The 21,227-nt window shown below is 44.7% G+C and overlaps 1 protein-coding gene across 1 annotated transcript in view; it reads right to left on the bottom strand.

The window, feature by feature from the left end:
• Nucleotides 1–191: 191 nt before the first annotated feature.
• Nucleotides 192–21,227, bottom strand: part of UBTD2 (ubiquitin domain containing 2) — a 24,280-nt gene continuing 3,244 nt past the window's right edge. The window contains exon 2 of the mRNA XM_010149625.1: nucleotides 192–963. Coding sequence (XP_010147927.1) covers nucleotides 566–963 — 398 coding nt within the window. The 3' untranslated portion in view covers nucleotides 192–565. The remainder of the gene's footprint in view (nucleotides 964–21,227) is intronic.

Raw genomic sequence — 21,227 nt, 5'->3', positions numbered from 1 at the left:
CTCCACTGCTTGGGGCTGCCCTGGCAGTGCCCGGGCAAAGCAGGCGAGTTAGGTCAGACCAGAAAGGATCCCCGTGAACAGGCAGCGTGGGACCTACCCAGGGAGCTGCGATTCTTGCGTGAACTGTACGTGGTGCCGATATGAAATGGTATACATCGATTTTTAGTTATTTATTTTAAATAAAAGTGCTTTCTGTTGCTCTGGCTCCATGGATCAGGACACCACCTACAGTTTTAAGAATCATTACGTATTTGTACTGTTTAAGTGAACAACAATCTCTTCCCTCCCTCTTTGTACCTCCTCTGTTTTCCCTTCCCCTTCCCGCTCCTTCCTTTGCCCTTGCCCTGTGCTGCTTGCTGTTGTGTTAAATATGAGATCAGGCAAACCCCAACGGCCAGTTTACATTTTTATGTTTTGTTTTTGCAGATCTCCATCACAGATGGAATTTTTGCTGGTCATTTCTTGGAACCAATCCATTAACAGGACAAACCAAAAGAAGAGAGGGCAGTGAAAACAAACCCCATGACAGAGACGGAGGAAAGAAGAATCAATAAACAAGCAGAAATCAGTTTTCCACCGGGGTGGGATTTGCTAAGGGCTGGCTCACGATGACTTGCACCACGTAGTCCTTTGGGATTTTCAGCTCCTCCAGTTTCATTTTGTCTGCCAGCGGCCTGCCCGAGAAGAACCAGCGCTGGCTGCCCGGCTCCACTCCCTCCACCGCATGCAGCCGCCTCTTCATGTGGTACACCGTGTCCATGCTGCGGACCATGAGTTTGAGGTCTTTGCCTGTGGACAGGCGCAAACGGAGCTGGCATTCGTACCCTGAATTGGGTGGGGGATCAGGAATATCCAGAGTCTCCAGGTCACCCTTCTCCTCTATCATGTTGATAGGTGGGGCGAGGCAGTAGACGGGAAGCTGGTAGCGGTTGCCCAGTTCATCGTAACACTCTGTAAGAGCACCTTTAGGAGATAAGAGGGGAAAAAACGAGTATGAATGCATTTCACATTTAACATCAGAGTGGCCACGCTCGAAAGCATTGACCCTACTGTTAAACCACCCAAGCGATGAGGTTTGAATTTAGGCTTTAAAGGATTGATACAAAATCTCAAGTTTTCATTTAAAATTGCTTCACCTTCTTTCATATGGAAACTTGGGATTGACTTAAAAGCACCCCCTAAAAGCCAAATACGCCCCTCCCTCCAGATAAACTAGGATAAACTTCAAAAGCATCAGGAAGGGACAAGGGAGGGTGATGTTCTCCTCGCGTGACATTTAAATGAGGAGCATTTCACAGGCAGCACAGCCTGGGGTTCAGGGCATGCGTGCACCCAGAAAATGCTACTCAGATGAACTACACCATCCTGAACCCGAGCTCTGAAAAGGCAAAAGGGCAAAGACCAAAGACAACTGCGAACGAAAGATTTTGTAACTTCTCAAACATTCAAAAATTGCTGAAATGGCGTCGTACAGGACTCATGTTTTAGTGAGCACTGCCAGCACAAACAAACAGGACCACCCAAGTCAGACAACGCTGCGGCTCTGTACGGAGCGTGGTGTCACCGCTGGAGCAACCGCATCAGCACGTACAGATGCCGGGCAAATGTAAAACAACTCCCATATTCAAAACCCTGGAGTTTGAGGAGTGATTTTCATTTCCCCAGACTCCCGAGAGGTTCCTCAGGATAATCTGTGTGTCCGTGGTAAAGACGACTGGGGAGTGGTGTGCTGCCTTGCAGGCGGCATCTCTTCTTACCAAAACGGTACGACGTGCACGCAACAGCTCCAGGACTGTAACACTTACTGAACTAACAAACACAAGCGAACTTTTTCACAGTGTCAGAGACACTTCATATTCCAAGAACTACCCTGGAAAAGCAGCAGCATATTTTTTGTAACGTTTAGGAGTTTGAGATGGCTGAAAGCAGAGCCCGACTGCATACAGAGCCCATCAGTCTTGCAGGGAGCCAGGAAAACGAGATCCTGATGAAACTGCATCCTAAATCACAGCAGAAAGCTCTTCTCACCGTGGTTAAGAAAAACAGATATTCACACTCCAAGCAAATGCTTCTCCTAGTCTTGGACTTACCTGCTATAACGAATTTCCACATTTTTGCCCCTAGAGGGGGCACATTCCCTTGCAAGATTACCCATCCTTTTGTAGTTGGAAATGTCTGAAGAGGAGCCAAGTCCTTGAGCTACAGAATATTTAAAAAACTCTTTGACTTGGCAGTTCTGCAAACAACACCCAACTGCTCTTTGTTAGAGACTAAGGGTGGCTTTTTCAGTTGGAGGATTTTTCATGCTGACAGTGCGTGGTCTTAAACTTCGCTGTTTGATCAGCAAAATTACTGCAATATAAATTATAACTTGGGGACGTATTGCGTCACTCAGCCCACTGTGTGACATGCATCTTGTGCTGGAAATCCTCTTTCTTTTAGACAGAAGGCCCCCTATTTCAAGGATAATTTGTGTTGATGAAAACAGAGGAAATCTTTGGCTAACAGGTCAATGTTTTAGGCGTAGCCTGCTTTTGGAGGCTTTTCTCTTTGCACAGGTAGCACCAAGGCTGCTATGCCCTGAGATTTATTAAGAAAACAAAACAAAGAAATGCAGAAGAAAATAGTTATACCATTCATTACAGTGTTGTATCATTTATGAATCTCAGAGCAAACCAGTTTTTATCAAAACTGTATTGAATCTATACCTTTCATGGTACTTTGTCTATGATTTACAGCCCAAGGCCTAAAGTTCCCCTACTTCAGTTTTGGTTTACAATGTTCACTTCATTGTGTACGCCTGATCTACTTAGTAAATGTCACAGTACTAAATTCTGGATCACAGTTCATAGAAACACATAGATGGAGTTTGCTGCTAAATAAATTAAACTATTACAAACTTCAATAGCCTTATACTTAGCCAGAGATGCTAAACCTTTACCTTTCTTTAAAAGCTCCTGTTTTAGAACAGCACATCAAAAGTTACTTTTAAATATAATGGGGTAAGCTTGCTAAGGAATTTCTTCACCATTTCTATCCTTGCCCAGCTGAACTAACATCAAGGTCAAACCATATGCTATAAACACTGGATTGCTTAATCATAATCAGATAAGCAATATTAAAAAAATCCTCTGAAACAACAGCTAACTTGGAGTTCTGCCTCTGAGGAAAAAAAAAAAGAGACAGTAGAGAGACTCTTGCCCATAAAAACCGTGCAGTCCCATCGCAGACTGAGAAATGGTTTATAATGCATTGTTAACGTAACAACCAGTTACCATGAACCTCACCGGTAATCCCATTCTTCCACTCGTACTGCTAAAACGGTCCCTAAGACTCAAGTCCTAGTACCTACCACTCAATGGCTTTCAAGACTGGATATACTGATTAAAGCCCAGGAGATGACTATCGCGAGGAGAAGAGACTTTCGGACAGCACCGCCTGCTTCCCAGCACACGCTGCCTGCTGAAGGCCGAGTTGGAGATGCGAAGGGGAGACTGGGAGCTGGTCCTTGCCTCCAAAGAGACGCGGAGCTGCACACACACAGCCAGGTCCCCTTCCGCCAGCTACCTCCCGCTGGGCTTTACGAGGCTTTGGGTTAAGTGATCTTTGGAGAGGGTCAGGCTCTGCTACAACCCTCAACGCGCCGTAAACAGCAACAAGCTCGAAGGCAGAGCACGAAGGGGTGTCACGCTGGCTGGACCTCAGAAGCGAAATGATGGCTGAATGTGTTAACCAGAAGGCACGGTGAGCGCGGAGCTATTTTAAGCGATGCAGGCAAATACAAGTTATTGAAGAGGAAGACAGAAATCGGTTGAATTACCCGCAGACAGCACGGCAAGGCCTATCTCACCAGCCAGATGGCAGCTCTTCACCGAGCCATTCACTGCAGCGTCCCTTACGCACCGCAAGCACGCAGGAAATTAAACACCCAAACTACAAAACCCCTTGTAATTTTACTGCTGTAATTGACAACCATGTTTCTGATCCTTCTTGCAAGATACACCAGCTTGGGCCACAATTTGGGCACTAGAAGAATGTCAAGCTTTTATGAGAAAACACAGAGAAAAAAGAAAAAAAATAATTTGTAAGGTTTCTCTGTTACCTAGGCAACAATGGTCCTCACCAGCCAACTACAGCATAGGAAGGATGCAGCCTCCCTTAAACCGGGGAAGGAAAAAGCAACCCAAGCAGAGGTTTCACAGTTCAGGCAGGCAGCCCGACGCCCGCCCTGCCAGCACCGTGCTGTGGGCAGGGGGCTCGGAGCCACGCCAGGACAGCCCTCCCACAGCCCCATGCAGGCAGGTTTCTCCTTCCCTGTCCTCCCCCTTCCTTCCCCAGGTGCTGCAAGCTGAGCACAGCGTCAGGCAACCAGACCAGGTTGAGATGCCAAAGCCCAGAGGGTGAGTTGGTACTCTGAATTATCACTGCTGGGTCATACGCAGAAACCACGTAAAAGGGGGAGATTTCAGGAAGAACATAGCAGCGAGGATGGCTGGCGGGCATGCAGGTCTAGGTGGAGGATTCTGTAGTAGGCATGAAAGACCAAGATGTTAGAAGGAGATCTTACAACAATATTAATATTGAGGAGAGGACAAATCAAGCTTCTCAAAACTTCATATACCTTAATATTCTTTGTGTATTTAAATACTCCTCTAGATGCTGACACGACTAATGAAATCGGACACAAACCATCCCGGTAGCAACATGAAGAACTGCCTTTGATGGAAGCAGTGACAGAACCAACCAACAAACCAACCCACTCACCCAAACCCTACTCCTCTCCAGCTTTCTATCATTCAGAATTAAGGTGCCCTGGCACATGATCTAAGGAGCCTTTTGAGGATTTCACTGACCGATTCATTACTTTGAAAACTTCCCTGTTAAAGACTTACACTGTCAAGGAAGCTCCTTGATTGGGATTCAAGTCAGGCAGAACCAAAGATACCAGACTAGAACCACAGCAGATGGGATTATTTTAACATTTCAAAAGTAATACCGGCTTGGATGATTCTATGAATTCTGGAAGGAGCTGCGAGGCAGAGTTTCTTGTTGGTTGTTACCCAGGTAGGAAACAGCTTGAGAGTTTCAGGCAGAAAAATAAGCAGATGTGATCATCAAGCATAGAGAACTGGAACATTTTGAAATTAATTGCCCTGCAGGCCATAAAACTTTTACTGAGATTATGAGGATGGAGGTATTTCTCTGGATTGGTAAGGGAAAACACTAAAAAAGGACTGGTTGAGACACTGCTTCTACCCCTAAGCAGTACAGACTTTGGACTTACCACATGAAAGGACTAGCAATTTAGTCTCATCCAAAATCCTTAAAAGTTTTAATGCATTTTAGTGGCATTTTGGCATTTCTTTAAAGCTGCATACCACGGTCTTCAGAAAAAGCAGCAAATTTCTTGATTTCTGTTCCTGATGCGCCTTCTGTTTCTTAAAGATTTTGAGCAGCTTTGAGGATGATTGCTCAGAAATGCCCGAAAGTTAAAAACCGAGCAGATTTCCACCTCTTCTTCCCTTCTCCCAGACAGACTTGCTGAGGGAAGAAAGACTGTGCCGACACAAAAGAAGAAATCTAGCATTGCAATGAGACTAGCTAATTTGAGGAGCTTAAGTGTCTGTGTATAACACATTTGCTCAAGGAACAGCTGGTTCATTTGTTTTTCTTACTGAATATCTCCATTCCAAACCCAGGCTGAGCCTGGATTGCGGCATAAATTGGCAATAGTAGAGCTTTCACCTGTAGACTACTGGTTTGAATCCAATATAGGCGAGTAATGCCTGAAAGTCATTACAAGCATTGGAAAACAAGTGGGTCTTCTGGATCCTACAGTACAGCAATTCCTAGAGAGCAATGGCTGAGGCAGAAAAGCTGAACTATCTCTTCATCTTTATTAGTCCCCGATCCCAGGGAAACAAAGGATCTTGTAAGAAAAAAAAAAAGTGTGCTGACGTCAACAGCATGCGAGAGTGGTGAAGGGTGACTTTGGTCAGTACGTGAACAGGACTGAGACAAGTGAAAACACGCAGTGCTTTGTTCCAGCTCACCTACAACCACTGCAAACTGGGAGGAGTTACAACAAAAGCTCTTTCACATTAAACCCCATATAACTTAATAATGGCTTAATGCTGCAGTTAACAACTGTAGCTCTTCCGTTTTCTGGAGGGCAATGCGTGGGAGTACTCGTGCAAGCCTGTGCCTTGCACCTCGTACGGAGAACAATAAACTGGCTATAATCATTAATGGTGCAGATGAAGCACTTGATAATAAAGGGCATATATAAGTCCCCTCCCGTGCTTCTTCCACACTGAACTTCCATGGGCTATGCAAATTTAAACTACCACAAAGCTACTGTATAAAGCCTTTATCAAGGTACGAGCTTGTCTCCTAAGCCACAGCACAACTGCTTACACAACACAGCTCTGCTCACATCTTCAGTCTCCCTTTGTAGTAAAGAACTTACTCCAGCTCCTTAAAGAATGGGCTTTGTAGATAATAAGTGTTAAGCATTTAATAATTCTCATTTCAAATTCACTGAAAAACAGCTCTTCCATTACAAGAACATTATCGGCCTGGCTCAGTTCCACAACAGAGAACAACTCCCAGAGCCAGCAGGAGATCCCAGGGCTTCAGGGGCTGCTTGGTGCGCGGCGACCAGCTCGCTCCTGCTTGCGGCAACTGGCACAACCCAGACTGGAATCGTGCTTAGTGCATTACAACAGGGGGAAAGGAGGAGAAAATTAAGACACTCTGCTACAGCCTTTGTAATCCTCCCACCCGGTTCTTTGGCAGGAGAGTTGGCTCATAGCTGGTTCACTGAATCAGCTATTGCACTGCTCATGCTCATCTCCACGCTTGGATGTTCTTCAGAAAACCCAGCTCAGCCGGGCTCCAAGACTGCAGATAAAATAACGAACATTCAGCTGTCTGAAAAGGCTCTGGGAGGCAATAACCTGAGACACACTTGCAGCAGAGGGCTGGTCTACACGGACCCTTCAAGTCCCTTCCATCCCGAATGATCTTGCCCAGCTGCTTTTACTGTAATAATACTTGAAAGAGCAACTCTCGGTTGGAGTATCTAGCCAAAGATCTCCCAAGTGTATCTAAGTCACCCTGCTTCAAACAAAGCACACCTCACCCTACTGTGGGGCAGGTTTGTGAACCAAGCTGGATCTCCTAAGTAAACCATTCTTAAAACCAGTTTTGCAACTTGAGCCTGCACTTGGCACGTGGGAGAAGAACCCAAACCGCTATCACTGATCAGTGCTGCTCGGCACCTCCAGAAACCAGAGGACATCAGCACTGCAGGGGGCAAAGCCTGTGCTAGCAGATGGCATTGTCTGAGCACTCACCCGCCACAGAAACCCCGATGCATCTGCACAGCGAGGCAAGTCAAGGGGCTTGCGCAGCTCCTTACACACATATGGCTAAGAGGGACATGTCATCGTCACCCAGTCTGAGGTGTCTCGTCCACGTGTTGTGACCATCCACCTGTTGTAACTGGAAGCCAATCTGCCTGCATGCCATTGCTACCTCTGTGGGTCAGAAACCTTTTGTTCTGGGTCGGATTTTGGGAAGGAGGAGCAGGGAAGGAGCAGAGCGTGTTTATTTTGGGAAAAGACTGGTGCAGATATGCAAGGTGCATCGCAGGGCATGCTGATGTGCTCCCTTTATCATAGCAGAGCACCAGCATCAGTTAATTCATTAGCACTAATTAGCTAGGCTGGAGGTGAAAGATAATTAAGATTAACACAGTCTTCTGAAAGACAATTATTTCACTAGATAAGCAAGCCACTTTTCTTCACATTTTGGCCGCAGTTAGTATGTGCGCATCTCTTACCTGCCCAGCTGAGCTGGAGGGGGGAGAGCAGGGCAGGGAGAGGATTAGCTGCCATGGGAGGAAGGATGGATGGGGATGGAGAATGATTTGGGAAGGAGAGTGCTTGTGGGAAAGTAGGGCTCTGGGCCACGAGACTCAAAATTCCTCTTAAAAATCTGCCCTAATGCCAACAGCAGCAGTGACAATCCTGCCCGAAGAACCGGGACCTGCAGCCCCACCGTGCTCATCTGCAGAGAAGGAGGGGAAACCAGGAAAGAGGGGACCTGTGCCAGAAAGGTCAAAATGCAACAGCGGTGTAACTTAGAGACCAGAGCTACTTCTTCCTCCATGCCGTTTTACTAGAGCACAAATACCTACAGTCGCTGCAGTTCACTGGCTTTGCATCTGCCCTCGTTGTGGCAGACAACCGACACGCCTGGGGCTGGTACACACCTGTAACCCACAACACGGCCATGGACTGCCAGTCACTAGACCAGCATGATGAATAACCACTATGGACTAAACCATGCAAGAAGACGGTGAATTTTAAGCACTACCATGGGTTCAGAGGCTGGTTAACCAGTCAGGGCATCCTTTACATTTCCCCATCCCCTTCCTTGCAGGCTTTTGCCACAATACAATCTCTAGAACAGACCGATTCATTGGTGAGTTTTTCTTTAATCAAATCAGATTTGATAGAGGAAATCAATTATGTATTAATGCTTAGTAGTTGTCACTTTAGCAATACCATATGCACTACCACTTCTGTATCATGCTGTAAAACTTGCATCTAACATTGCAAGAAAGTCATAGTTTCCAAGAAACATTACATCCAGGTTCAAAGACGACAAGTCTTTTTCCTAATGAAGTATTCATGTACTATTCTGCTTTGCATGTCATTAGAATAGATGCCTGTCTAGACAGGCTTCTTAGATAAAATTTTTTTTAAAAATCTGGTTGGTAAAAGAGCTTCTTTTTACACCCTCTTCATTTACATTTGCTGTTCTCCATTATCCATCTTCATAAAGGGGGTGAGGGGATTTGGAGAAAGAAAGCAAGCATGGTATCACTGCCATCCGAGCCCACACCATAGCCCTCCATGGACTGCTAACTTGGCAACTTATTAAACCACCAGGTTACCTGTTCAGCGCGAGGAAGCACAGAAGCAGAACTCAGATTTATAGAAGTTTTCATTGCCTTTGTTACCACTGCTTTTTTATTTTTACCTAGTCTGTTGTTCTCATAAACCAAGAGTGAACACGCAGCACTCGGCATCCCAAATGCTAAGACTCACATGGTTAAAAACAAATGGGAGCTTAACGGCAGCATTTTATAGGACTGACAGAGATCTTTTTTCTTCTCGCCAACCACAGACTTAAACAGTTTTTGCTTTCTTTGGAGGTCTTTTACAAAGCTTCTCCTCTGCTCTCCTGTAACAGAGTTGTAAAAGTCTCCTTCTGACAGAGAAGTCACAGATGTTTGACTACGAGGTTGCAGAGCAGCCACCAGAAAACAGCATATCGGCTCTTGAGGTACAAATGCTTTACTCTTTCACAAAGCAGCAGAAGATGCCATTTGGATTGCAGAAGTTGTGTAAAACCTAAACTAGACCCCTACATTTACAAAAGACCTCCATCCTATGAACAGCAACATGCTTTGTACACAATGTTTTCAGTGCGCTGAGAAAAAGTCTTTGTCCTTTACAACAGGACTTTTTGCATAATGACGATATGCAAAACGTAACTATTTGGTTTCACTTTTCTAATGACACACTACTTTGCTATTTCCAGTTACTTCTGGAAGACAAGGTAACTGCTTTGCTATTTGCATTTTACTGGAAGAGGATTTTCCTCTAGCTAAGATCAGCAGGACACTATTGATCAACACCGTGGACCACTACATCATCTGACAAATACGCCAGAGCCTGCTGCACTCCTTTCCAACTAAGAAAAAAGGCAAAGACAGCCTTACCTTTGCTTGGGACTGATCTCATTAAGCACAATCCACTTGTCCTTGACAGCCTGTTCTACCTTGAATCAACTCATGCAGCCACCCCAAGAAAAAACACGTCCTTTTGCTTCTCAGGTGGAGAAGGCATGGTCTGAGCATGCCAAGAAGTCCTGCCCTACACAGAGGGTCAATTAGCAACTAGTGGCTGCGGCACCTCGAGCTGCTTCATCTCCACCGCACGACCAGCGCACTTAACCTTCGAACGAGGCCCTGCCTGCCACAACGCCCTCTCTGGGGAGCAGAATGATATGAGACTTGGTGTCATCTGAGCTACAAGTGGATATGGGTGGAAATTTGGTTTGAGACAGCACTTAGAGCTTCAGCTAACACAGCAGTGGAGACAACCCCTTAGACTGAACACAAGAGCAAATGTTGGCTTTTACAGCGTGCAGAGAAGGCCTGCACCGTTTTCCAATGAGAAAAGGATGCGGAAAACTACTTTCTAAGACTGAAAAACAACTTTCCCCTCGACCTACTTATATGCAACAGGGTATATACAAAAGAAAGATTTTGACCTAGACAAAAGCTTGTCCTGTATCATTTTTCTCATATTGCTCCCAAACTTGCTTGTAGCCCTGTGTTGACATTCAAAGACCTGTTAATGAGGTTAATGCTAAAAGATCCCGGGAGATCAAGAAAACTCACACAATCCCACATTGGTACCTACATCCTAAACTAAAACTTCAACACAAGGCTGTTTAAAAAGGTGAGGGGAGGAGGGGTTTAAAAGTTACAGGAAAGACTTGAAGCAACAGGAGGCCGCAGCATTGCTTTATCCCACGTAACGTGCTCTCCACCTCCAAGATGCTGGTCCTTCAGAGTTATTTATAATGATAAAAAAAAAGAAAATGTATCGATGAAGCACAACATAGAAGATCACACTAGTCAGAGCTGCATCACACCCTAAATGAGCACCTGGCAGAGCCTCTGGGGATCCACACAGACTGCAAGAGCCCATACAGGGTAAAAATTCAAGGCCTTGCTGCCGCTATGATGTTCTACAAAACCTTCGATGGCTATGAACAAACAAAGGCAGCTGTGAGATCTCGTTATTTCTGTATAATAACCAATAGTCAAAGCCTGCATGGGAACACACATTTGTTGTGAGTTGTCTTTGCACTATGGGTATGAAACAAACACTGCTTGTGCCTGACCCCTGCTAGGCTCTGTGTTAGACTCAGAAGTGTATCAGCAAACCAGACAAACCTCTTGCACTTCTCAATGATAACAGTCAGCAAAAAGCAACTACCACCTCTAGGTGTCAACAAAGTCAACCTTTTCAAGCTACGATTTAGGATTTGTCATGCTCCAATACACCCTCACCAGCCTGCTAGGTCTGCTATGGGCTGAAGACATGCAGGAGTTTTCTCCTCCATTAACAGAAGTAAATCTGTTCGCTAACACTCTCTGAAGCCCTGTAATGACTTGTAGTTACCACCCCAAGGCATTTATTGAGAGATGTGGAAGATACAAAGTGTTAAAACATGATCTCCTGGCTCAGCTGCAGGCTGGTGCTACTGCCCCAGCTCTCTGTAACCCTAGGTGGGACCTTCCTCAGCTATGACCTGGCCCTCAAAACTGCACTGGGGAGAAGCCTTCTCCTGCGACTTGGACATGTCTGACCATAATTATCTTGCCTCCGTCCTGGAGAAGAGATTCCAACTTCCTTTTCAGATACCTGAAGACAAAAGAGAGAAGGATGACAAACGTCCTGGAGGCCGTCAACTGGAGATCGTGGGGGAGGAGCAGGGTGCACCCATGGCCAAGGAGCAAGCGGGACACGCAAGGGCTGGCTGAGCCCCTCCTTTACCAAACTGAGACACTTGGAAGCACAGATTCCTTCAGGAACACAAATTTTAGAGCAAAACACTCCATGTCAGTTACAGAAACAAGCAATACCACCCCTCGAGATCACCTTTCCACACAGAAGGCAGCATCCAGGGGGACTCTCACTGGCTTACACCAAACTGTTCAATGAGGAATACATCTTAAACACTTCAGATCTCTTTTTCTCATCTTACTAGCAGACAGCAAGGCAGATACCCAGTTTCACTGCTGTAAGCAGCCAGTGATGGAGGAAATATGGAGTGTCAGTTCCCATACATCATGTCCTGACCACTATCAGATACCAAGGAATATTATTCACTTAAACCAGGCATAACTCCTGTTGGGAAGATCTGCAACAGGCAGATCAACAAGCAGTCTGCAGCTTCTTATAAGAATTTGAGATATTCTTTCGTCATGAGTTGGGGTTTATTTTGAGCATTTAATGGCCATCAGGTACAGCCAGTCTTGAGAGGTTTTCTTTTTCCTAAAAGGAGTTAGCTGCACTTTCCCAGTCACACATTAATGGTTAAAAAAACCACGCAGTTCTGAAAACAGTGCTGTACAGTCATCCTCTCTGCAGCAGAAAAGGCAAACTGAACCCAAAGACAGGAAACAGACGGGCATAGACACTACCAGGGGAAGAGACTTAAGAGTCCAAACAATTATATTGACAAAGCTCCTCAAAATACCTTTCAAAAAACAAAGCAGAAGTTAAAAATATTTAAGGAAAACAACTGTAGGATGTAGCCATAAGTGGGGTTTTATTTGAAGGGTAGATAGTTTCTAACCTGCACTTAGATATATTTCAGCCAGCCACAACTGCTTTACATCCTGACGATTTGATTCAACGCTTCATTTGAAGAAAACATGGAAATCCAGCATCCCTCAGAAAGGATGCTGTGTATCTATTTTAAAAATATTAATCACAGCAGAAATGATGGAAAGCATCATCTTAATTATAGCTGCAGACTGAAGAGGCTTTTGAGAAACAGACTGTTCCAAGGTTAGGAGGAGCCTGGTGAAGCCCAACAGCGTAACGCGTCCTTCGCCAGCACCAACGCGCTTCACCAGCGACGGCAGAGAGGGCTGTACCATCCCTTCGGAAAACACCCCACGCAGCAGCCGCGGAATCACACGTGTCCCAGTGCTGCAAGCACGAATGAAGGTTACAGTGAGGAAATTCAAGCAATTCCCAAAGAGGGACAGGTCTTCTCGCTGTCTTCCCCAGTCGCCCTTTGCTTTAAAGCAGCACAAGGTGCATTTTCACACTGTGAATACACGTACTTACTCCTCAGCGTCTGGGCACTGCCCCAAGCATGCTTTAAGCAAAAGGGAGGAAAGAGTAAGAGATCCCACACAATGATCTGGAATTTTGAAGAGGATGGAAAACAGAATTAAATTAATAAGAAGGGGTGCACCATCAGAATAAAAGCACCTCCAGAAGTGATAGGCTAACCCAATTCCAACAATTATCTTTAATTGCCTCATTGGTTAGCTATAGTCATTTCCTCCCGTTCTCTACTCACAAATCTGTGCTCAGCTTTCCTCCACGTGCTAGGCACAGCAGTTGCAATGCAGAAAGAACCCAAATATCCACATGTGAGCCTGGCTGTTATTTGCTTCCTTGAGAACAAGAGAAACACCAACGCCGTGAGGCGCTGCTACTGCAGGACACAGCCTCCTCACATGGAATTCGCCAGTTACAAAAGAATTTATTGGCATTTCTCTAATTTTCAGTTAGGGGAATCTCTTGAACAGCTCACTTTTACAAGAAGCATTTCTGTAACAAAACAAAATACGATACAAAAAGATGGCTTTAATTCAAGCCATAAGCTGCATGGTGGCAGGCTAGCAACGGATGATACTCCAAGCACCTCTTCAAGTATCTCTGCCTCTCTAACAGCATCCCAGTGGAGCACAGTCCTTCCAGGACGAAGGAGCTACACCCCAACGCTCTTCAGAAACCTGGAGTCACACCCAGCCCACAACTCTGCAGAAGAGGGGATGGACATGAATAACCCATTTGATGGTGCTGTTAACTGCTCTCTCAAATTGAGAATACACATTCTGCTTTCTCCCACGCTGCCTTTCATACCTGAAAGAACACACACACCCCAAAGTCCTTCGTTCTCAGTACTTCCCCTGCTAGGATACACACTCTACTTTCCAAAGTGTCAACAGCTCTAAAGCAGGTGACCTGGCAAAGCAGCAGCCCCATCCTGCTGTACAGCACTGCTCCCTGCTCCCTTGCATCCCTCCTCTGACTCAGGCAAAAACAATCCAAGGAATTATACCAAATGAAAGAAGCCAGCAACAGCTAGCTTTGCTATTTAGGAAAGCAATCTTTTACACCACTTCACATAAAAACACGGGTTTCTTATCCTTGGTTTTGTGCTTTTTAGGCACCTTCAGAGTCACGCTCTGCTTTGCACACTTCCAGAGTGAAAACCGGAGCAAAGACAGGAGAAAACACTACTGAAGAGCAAAAGCCACTGGCTTTGAGACTCCAGGTCAATGCAGGATGGGGTTATTCCCATTAACTCGCTGTCCCTCTCACATGGAAGGCTTTCAGAAGGAAAATGGGAAAGTACTCAAGAGCGTAAACAAAAACACAACCCCACTTAAAAATAAAAATCAAATCACAAGTTTCTCCAAAGCTTTTCAACTCTCAGCTCTGAAGTGGCTACTATGAAAGAAGGTGTTTCTACTCCACTATAGTCTGTAAATTAATGGTGCAAACTTGCCCTTTTTCAGTGTAGAAAAATGGATTGCTTTAAGCATCTAGGAACTCAAATAATGTGCTGTATTTTCAGCCGGGAAGAGCTGTTTTTTCACTCATATTTATAAATTAGTATCTCCTCCTCAAAGTTCCAGTTTAAAAAGAAAAATGCAGCTAAAGCTGCCAACTGTGCAACAGTCATGTGATGAGGATTTACGGACTTGACAGCGCTGTTAAACCAAACGAGAACAGAGAGTGGTAAGAGAATGTGAAACAAGGCTTTAAAAAAATTTAATCATTTTTGCAGTTGGCATCTACATTTTGGATCCTCAGTGTCTTTTCCAAAGGACAGAAAAAGTTGAAGTAATTGGTGTCATAACTGACTTCTGTCTTTTTTTAATTTCACATGGGTCAAAAGTAAAAATGAAACAATTCTCTTCCTCTCACCAGACAACTTGCTAGACCTTCTAAGTATCTGGCAAGTCTCCAACGGCGACAACCACAGAGCAAGAGGACCTTTCCTGATTTGAGTGTAACGCTTGTAAGGCCTTTCCTCATGCAGCAGGCCAGCAGAGCATCCGCCCTTCCCCAGCACTGTGTGCACGTGTGCCTCCCTGGAAAAAGGCCCTTCCCAAGAACAACAAGCCATCTTTCCAGGCGTGCCAGCTCAATGACGGACGGAGAAAATGCCAAGCAGCACAGAGGCAAGAGACGGCAGAGGAAGCAAAGCTGGCAGGTTGCTGGGTGCCTCCGAGCAGTCACTGGGAAACAGGCTGAATCGGGTGTCCAGACAGGGAGCACGCAGCCTGGAGGCCACTGGCTGACGGTCCCTAATTTAGATCAAGTCTTCTAACAAAAAGCAATTACTGTGCCTGAGCAGAAGTGAAACAGCCAGAGCGTTTCAGAGACTTCTCATCACCAGAAGGTACTTTCTGAGGACAGAGAGGGCAGGAGCATGGACAAACTCGCACCATGAAATGGATCCTGAGGATGAGTTGGTCTCTCTATTGCTTTGCAGGAACCCAGAGCAGGTTCCGGTCCAGCTACTGGATGGTAGCATGTTTATTTCCACACCTGTCACATCCTCACACCATGTCATGCTTCAGAGTAATGAGATGACGAGACTGCAACAACCAGAGTGGTCAGAATTTGAGAGGCACCACCGAAACTGGGATCAGAGCTCACCCCTGGGCAGGCAACCCTTCTCCAGAGTACCTATCAGTGCTGTGCTCACGTGGAGGAGGGAAGATGTTAAAACAGTCTGGGTGCAGTCTTGTAAGAGCTAGACTTGGTGTATTCACTAACGGTTTTTGCAAAGATAAACCTAAGGAGGGAACTTGACGTCAACAACATTTAAAAATAGACACATGTGTAGAAGATAAACCAAAATACAAGCCCTCTCCTAATGCACGCTCACATCCCCAGCGCTAACGCAGCTAGCCTGGTTCCTTGCATGGCACCAGCAACTCTTGTGGTTTTTGTTTTAAAACACCAAAAGTAAAGGATTAACTGAAGGAAAAACAAAACAGAAAAACCTCCCCTCAAACTAAGAGCGGCTTTCTGCTGAGCAGTTTAGTGCAAAAAAAAAAAAGAAAAGAAAAGAAAAAAACTCAAACCAAAAAGCAGAAAACTAATCACCTCAAATATAAATTTTATGGTATTCACTACAGAAATACTTTAGTTTCCTTAACTTTTACAGCCTGCATCCTTATCTAAGTACTTCTGCTGATCATATTGACAGACACACTTTGATAGTTAGACTCCCAAAGCTTTCATAACTCTGCTGAAGTCTAAAATTAGACAGCCACAGTCACCAAAATACCATTCACTATCTTTTTAAAGAGACATTAGAGAAACCTGACCAAGCATTCTGCATCCACATACAAAAACACATTGTTCAACAACGTTTCACACACGTATAGACATTGCAATCCACTACAGAAAATATAGTTTGTCGCTGACAATTAAAAAGTCTCTTCAGACAAACGAGCTACTGAGAAAGCAGCCCTAACCCCCAGCAAAGGCTAAGCAATGGATATAGTAGCTTGCAGGCAAGGGCGGGAGAAAAAACCACAAGGATCTTGTGGCTTAACGGGCAGCAGTTTACAGAAGCAGATTCAATTTAAAATGCTAAGGATGCCTCAGCGAAATTTGCTGGACAGATTCTCTCAACCACAGATTCATCAATACAACAGTTAAGTCCAATCTAGCCATCCCACAAAGAGCACTGCAAAAATTGCAGAGTTCCACTTCTGGAGCTACTTACATTTACTTATGCATTAAATGGCCAGTGTTAAATATCTACTATATAATTCTGTTGTAGATACTTCCAAATTATGGTACAAACGTAAAGACTATCTCCTGAGAGCCTGTTGATGACCTTCTACTGCTTGCTTTGCCATCTACAGCTCACTTTTACCTATTATTGTTTTGGGAGCCTGGAAAAATCAATGTAGGAGATGGTTACACAGGGCCCGTTGCAGAAAGCTCATTTACGGTAGCATCCCACAACTGGCATTCACATGCAGCACTTCTTGGATGTTAATAAAGCTTAGGCATGCAACATGAGGGGCCTTAACAGTCACAAAGGAGCAGGGTTTGGCAGGTATTCCCATATAATGGATTAAGACACCACAGCAGACGTATTTTCTAAAAGGTGATGCACAAAGCCGGCAACAGGGTAAAATTCATACCTAATCATTAGAATTAGAGACCATACTTCAACCTGACTTAGAAAAACTGAGTCTAATTTCACTCCTAGATGGTACAGAGAAACCATCTTCTGGTGGAGGATCTGGCTTTAATACAAACCAGTCTATATGCCTGTGATATATAGTAACTTTTATTAAACTAATATGAAGTAGCACAGCCACTAATGGCTGACACAGCTTTAAAAGATCTGCTGGCACTTGGGTGCTAACTTTCCCTCTCCCGGACAGAGAACTGTCTCGTTCCTTTTCAATAAAAGCACTGAATGCTATTTTCATCCTTAGTTACTGAGTCTACAAAAATTAGCTACCATGATCACTCCTCCCTTCCCACACTCCAGGTCACACACAGCCTCGGGCGGTTTTGTTGCACAAAGGAGAGTCTGTACATCCTCCTCCCTCCTTGTGAGCAAGGATGAGGCTGGTTGGGATGACCAACACACATTGATGGCATGTACTGCTCACTGTCCCAGTGTTATTGTGTTCCTCAGCCCTGCAAGTAAGAAGAAAATGGTATTTTGCTTATGGCTTGCCTCTGCCACCAGTACAATGTGCTATCCATCCAGTCTCAAACACTGGACAAATCTGTATTTCTCACACCCACATGATCTTGCTATGTAAACTTTCATAAAACTACTGCAGTTAGAGCAAGGCACAACCTGTCAGCCTGAAATTTCCCCAGATATGAGAATAGTCTCAGGAAGGATGGAAACAAGGTAATCTCTCCACTGAACAAAGCTAATAAAACACCACCCTAATAAAGGTAACGTGCACAGCCCATTAGCACTAGGCAGCGATAAAGCACACTGATGCCCACCCGGGTGCCCTTCCAACATAGAGACAGCTTTCATTTCCAAAAAAGCTTCAATGATTCTTCTGATTTACTCTGAGATCAATGACAGAAGGTGAAACACCAGCTGCAGCAGTGAGCAGAAGTTTTCTAACGCTCCCAGTGATTTACCAAGGCAGTGTAAAAACCTCCTCGCGACTTGCTGCGCACTGAATGCAATCAGCGCTAAAAGCAATGCTGACACCTTGCCAAACGCACCCGTGCTATGGGCTGCTCTCCCGTTTACCCCAAATCACACCCTTCAATCAGCTCTAGCTGTTGTCTTCTCTCCCCTTCCCCTTGCACTCCCAAGGTCTTGAGCAACAGCGTCAAATCCTTCATTTACAAACAAAACCAGAGTTTTTTCCCCAGCACGGGGTAACTTTCTTTACGGAGTACAACTCAGAAGGGCTCACACAGATGTGGCTAAGTACCAAAAAACCCCAACCCCCAACCCGACCAGTATGGAGCAAGTGCATCCTGATGGTCTACTGAGCCGCAGTACCGCACGGAGACACGGCTGAGGGCTGGAGGCCGGCAGGTACATCCGCTCGGACCGTGCCGTCTCCGAGAGCCCAGTGCGCACAAAGGGGTGCAGGACTGCAGGCACAGCTGCTGAAAGCTGCTCTGGAGGACAGGGAAACATCAAGGCCCCAGGGCAGCAAATATCACAGTATGGTATGTAGTTAGAGCACAATAGGGCAAAAAAGAGAGTTTTGCTGGAATCAGGAATTTGTGTTTGGGGTGGGGTAAACAGCAGAGGAGAATCGTGCTTTCCTCTGCACCACTGCTGTTGGAGTTTTTTGGTTGGGGCGGGGTTTTTTATGTTTTTCTGTTGAATATTTCACCCAAAGGGGAAGAAAATGCTCTATTCATGGCAAGAACATTTCAGTAATTTCACCTACTTTTCCCCAGCACTTAAGTTAAATACTCACATCTCCACTTTTCATGATCTCAAGTGTTACACACAGCAGAAGTGACAGTTCTGCTTGCACACAAAGAGCCAGCGCTGCGAGACTGCTCACGGAAAAAGCACGCTGTGAGCTACAGGAGCTGTATTTTAAGGCACAGAGAATCTGACTGCTCCTGAGTACAAAGCCACTGCTTAACAGAAAGGCCCTGTTATTGTTCAAGTAGTATTAAAGGAGTTCAATTCAATATACTGGTAACCGTGCTACTGTGGATTAAGTGCCCATCCCGAAATTTAAAAACTCCACTTAACCCTAGAGAGATTCCAATTAACATTAACTCCTTTCAGGACAAGTTCAGCTCCACACTAACATTTGGTGCAGACCCTAATAAAATACTACGCTCTCCAACACTTCCTTTTCGATAGCTGAGAAGTATGTAGAAGTGTTCTTCATTAAATTTAAATGGACTCATTAATAAAATATTGAGGATGTACTACTTTAAGACATCAGGAAAAAAAAATTGTGTAAATCGGCAATAACATTATTTCTATTTTTAAATACATCCCACAGAGGCACCCAACATAGATGAGAAGTGCTGAGCCCATCCCACAGTCTTATTTATTTATTTAATACTTCTTATGCGCTATTTTTAACCGCAGAAGACAGCAAAAGGCATCCATTAGAAAAATTACACTGGTTAGAGTTTTCCTCACGTAGGTTAGACAAGTGAGATATCTGGCTGAACACAGTGTTAAGTGGAGATGGGTTTTTTCCCCTCACTTTCCTATAGGTTTGCGGAATAAAAAGCAATTTTATTTTTGCAGCATCAGCTAGGCCAGAACCAGTATTTGCAAACCTTGGTCAGCTCTGACTCCCCAGCCCCCTCTTCTCACTTCCCTCAAGGTTTAATTGTGTAAATAACACACAGTTTGAACGCATACACAACACACCACACAGGGACAGTTAAACTGTAGAGGTATGGGTCTAGTTTGTTTTGGCTTTTTTAACCCTCAGTTGTGCACACAGAAATGTGAGAGGAAATGCCACAGTCCCATAGTATTGCATCATTTTGCAGAAGACCTATTCCTTCAGGAGAGGAAAATATTCGTTAGAAAATTTTTGCAATAAGGTTAAATAAATTTCTCTTAGCTGATGCTGGTAACACAGTTTTCCTTAGGAATCAAGATTCTCTGGTGAGCTAAGAAATCAAAGGAAGAACGCTCCACCCTTGTCTGACCCATCACAAATACAAATTTTCACGTGCGAAAATGCCAAAGCGACATTGCCAAATTATTTACTTGGGGGGCAAAAAAAAAAAAAATCTTGACTTGATTTCTACACATCATCTTCCTAAATGCTTGTTTTCTTTAGGTAAATACAGAGCATATGCACGCACAGCCTGAGCAGCAAAATTTTGCTTTGCCTTCTATTTCAAGAAACAAAGCCTAAACTCCACGGAGGCACTCCTGAGGAGCTTCTACCAGGGTTTCTGGCACATCAGAAAGTGAAGTTTCGTGTAGCCATTTAGGTGTTATTTCAGGAGGCTCTATAAGCATTTTGAGTCTTCCCCTGACTCTGCTACAGAAGACACAGCCTGAACTAGAAGTGTATTAGCTCCCTGGCCTGCTACAGGCAATACCAAGAGTATAAAAGGGCAATTTCAGAGATGACACAGGTCACAGGTCCCCTGTCACGCTCCAGGTCACCACAGAGAGTCCAGGGTAGGGTGGAAGGACATCCCACCCCACGTGGAGCACTGGCCGGCTCAGCAGTTACATGGGTAAGTCTAGCTGGCAGTTTTCAGGTAAGCACAGGACTGGGTAGTTAATGCATATGCAGCAGATGGATTTCTTAACAGCTGTTTTCCCTTCTTTTTAAATTTTGCACAAGTGAGTTTTTGTAAACAAAACCATGGAGGTTTTCAGTGTCACTCAGAACAAGGACAGTTTGTTTGTTCTACCTGCTGGAGACAAGCTCAGTTTGCTCGTAACAGGCATTACTAAGCCCATAAATGGCAGGCTTTTATTCATAATCTATTCATACATGGCACTAACAATGCTTGATGACTAAGAAATACTTGAATTTCTAAAAGAAGTAGCTTTCTCTGTAGTGGAAAAGGTCACACTGCACAGAGAACTATGCAAGCAGCTGATGCACAAGTGTCACCACAGGAAAATTGGCTAGAAAGCAAGTAATGCAATTTTGTGGGTACAAAAATCACTACTAAACTCAAGATCCTGGATGAATATTCAAAATATTCTCTGTATTTGGAATTCAGCCTCAGGCCAGGCCTGGCTTGGGCAACAGAGCCTCTAAGACAAGTTTGATTCCTGACTTGTTTCTGAAATATTCTGAATATTCTGCACATGGGCCTTAGAAAGTAGACTGCAGTCTGCCA

Source organism: Eurypyga helias, unplaced genomic scaffold (genome assembly GCF_000690775.1).
Source record: "Eurypyga helias isolate BGI_N326 unplaced genomic scaffold, ASM69077v1 scaffold2614, whole genome shotgun sequence".
Classification (NCBI taxonomy): domain Eukaryota; kingdom Metazoa; phylum Chordata; class Aves; order Eurypygiformes; family Eurypygidae; genus Eurypyga; species Eurypyga helias.
The sequence above is the reverse complement of the archived record's forward strand: the minus strand, read 5'-3'. Positions and strand labels throughout refer to the sequence as shown.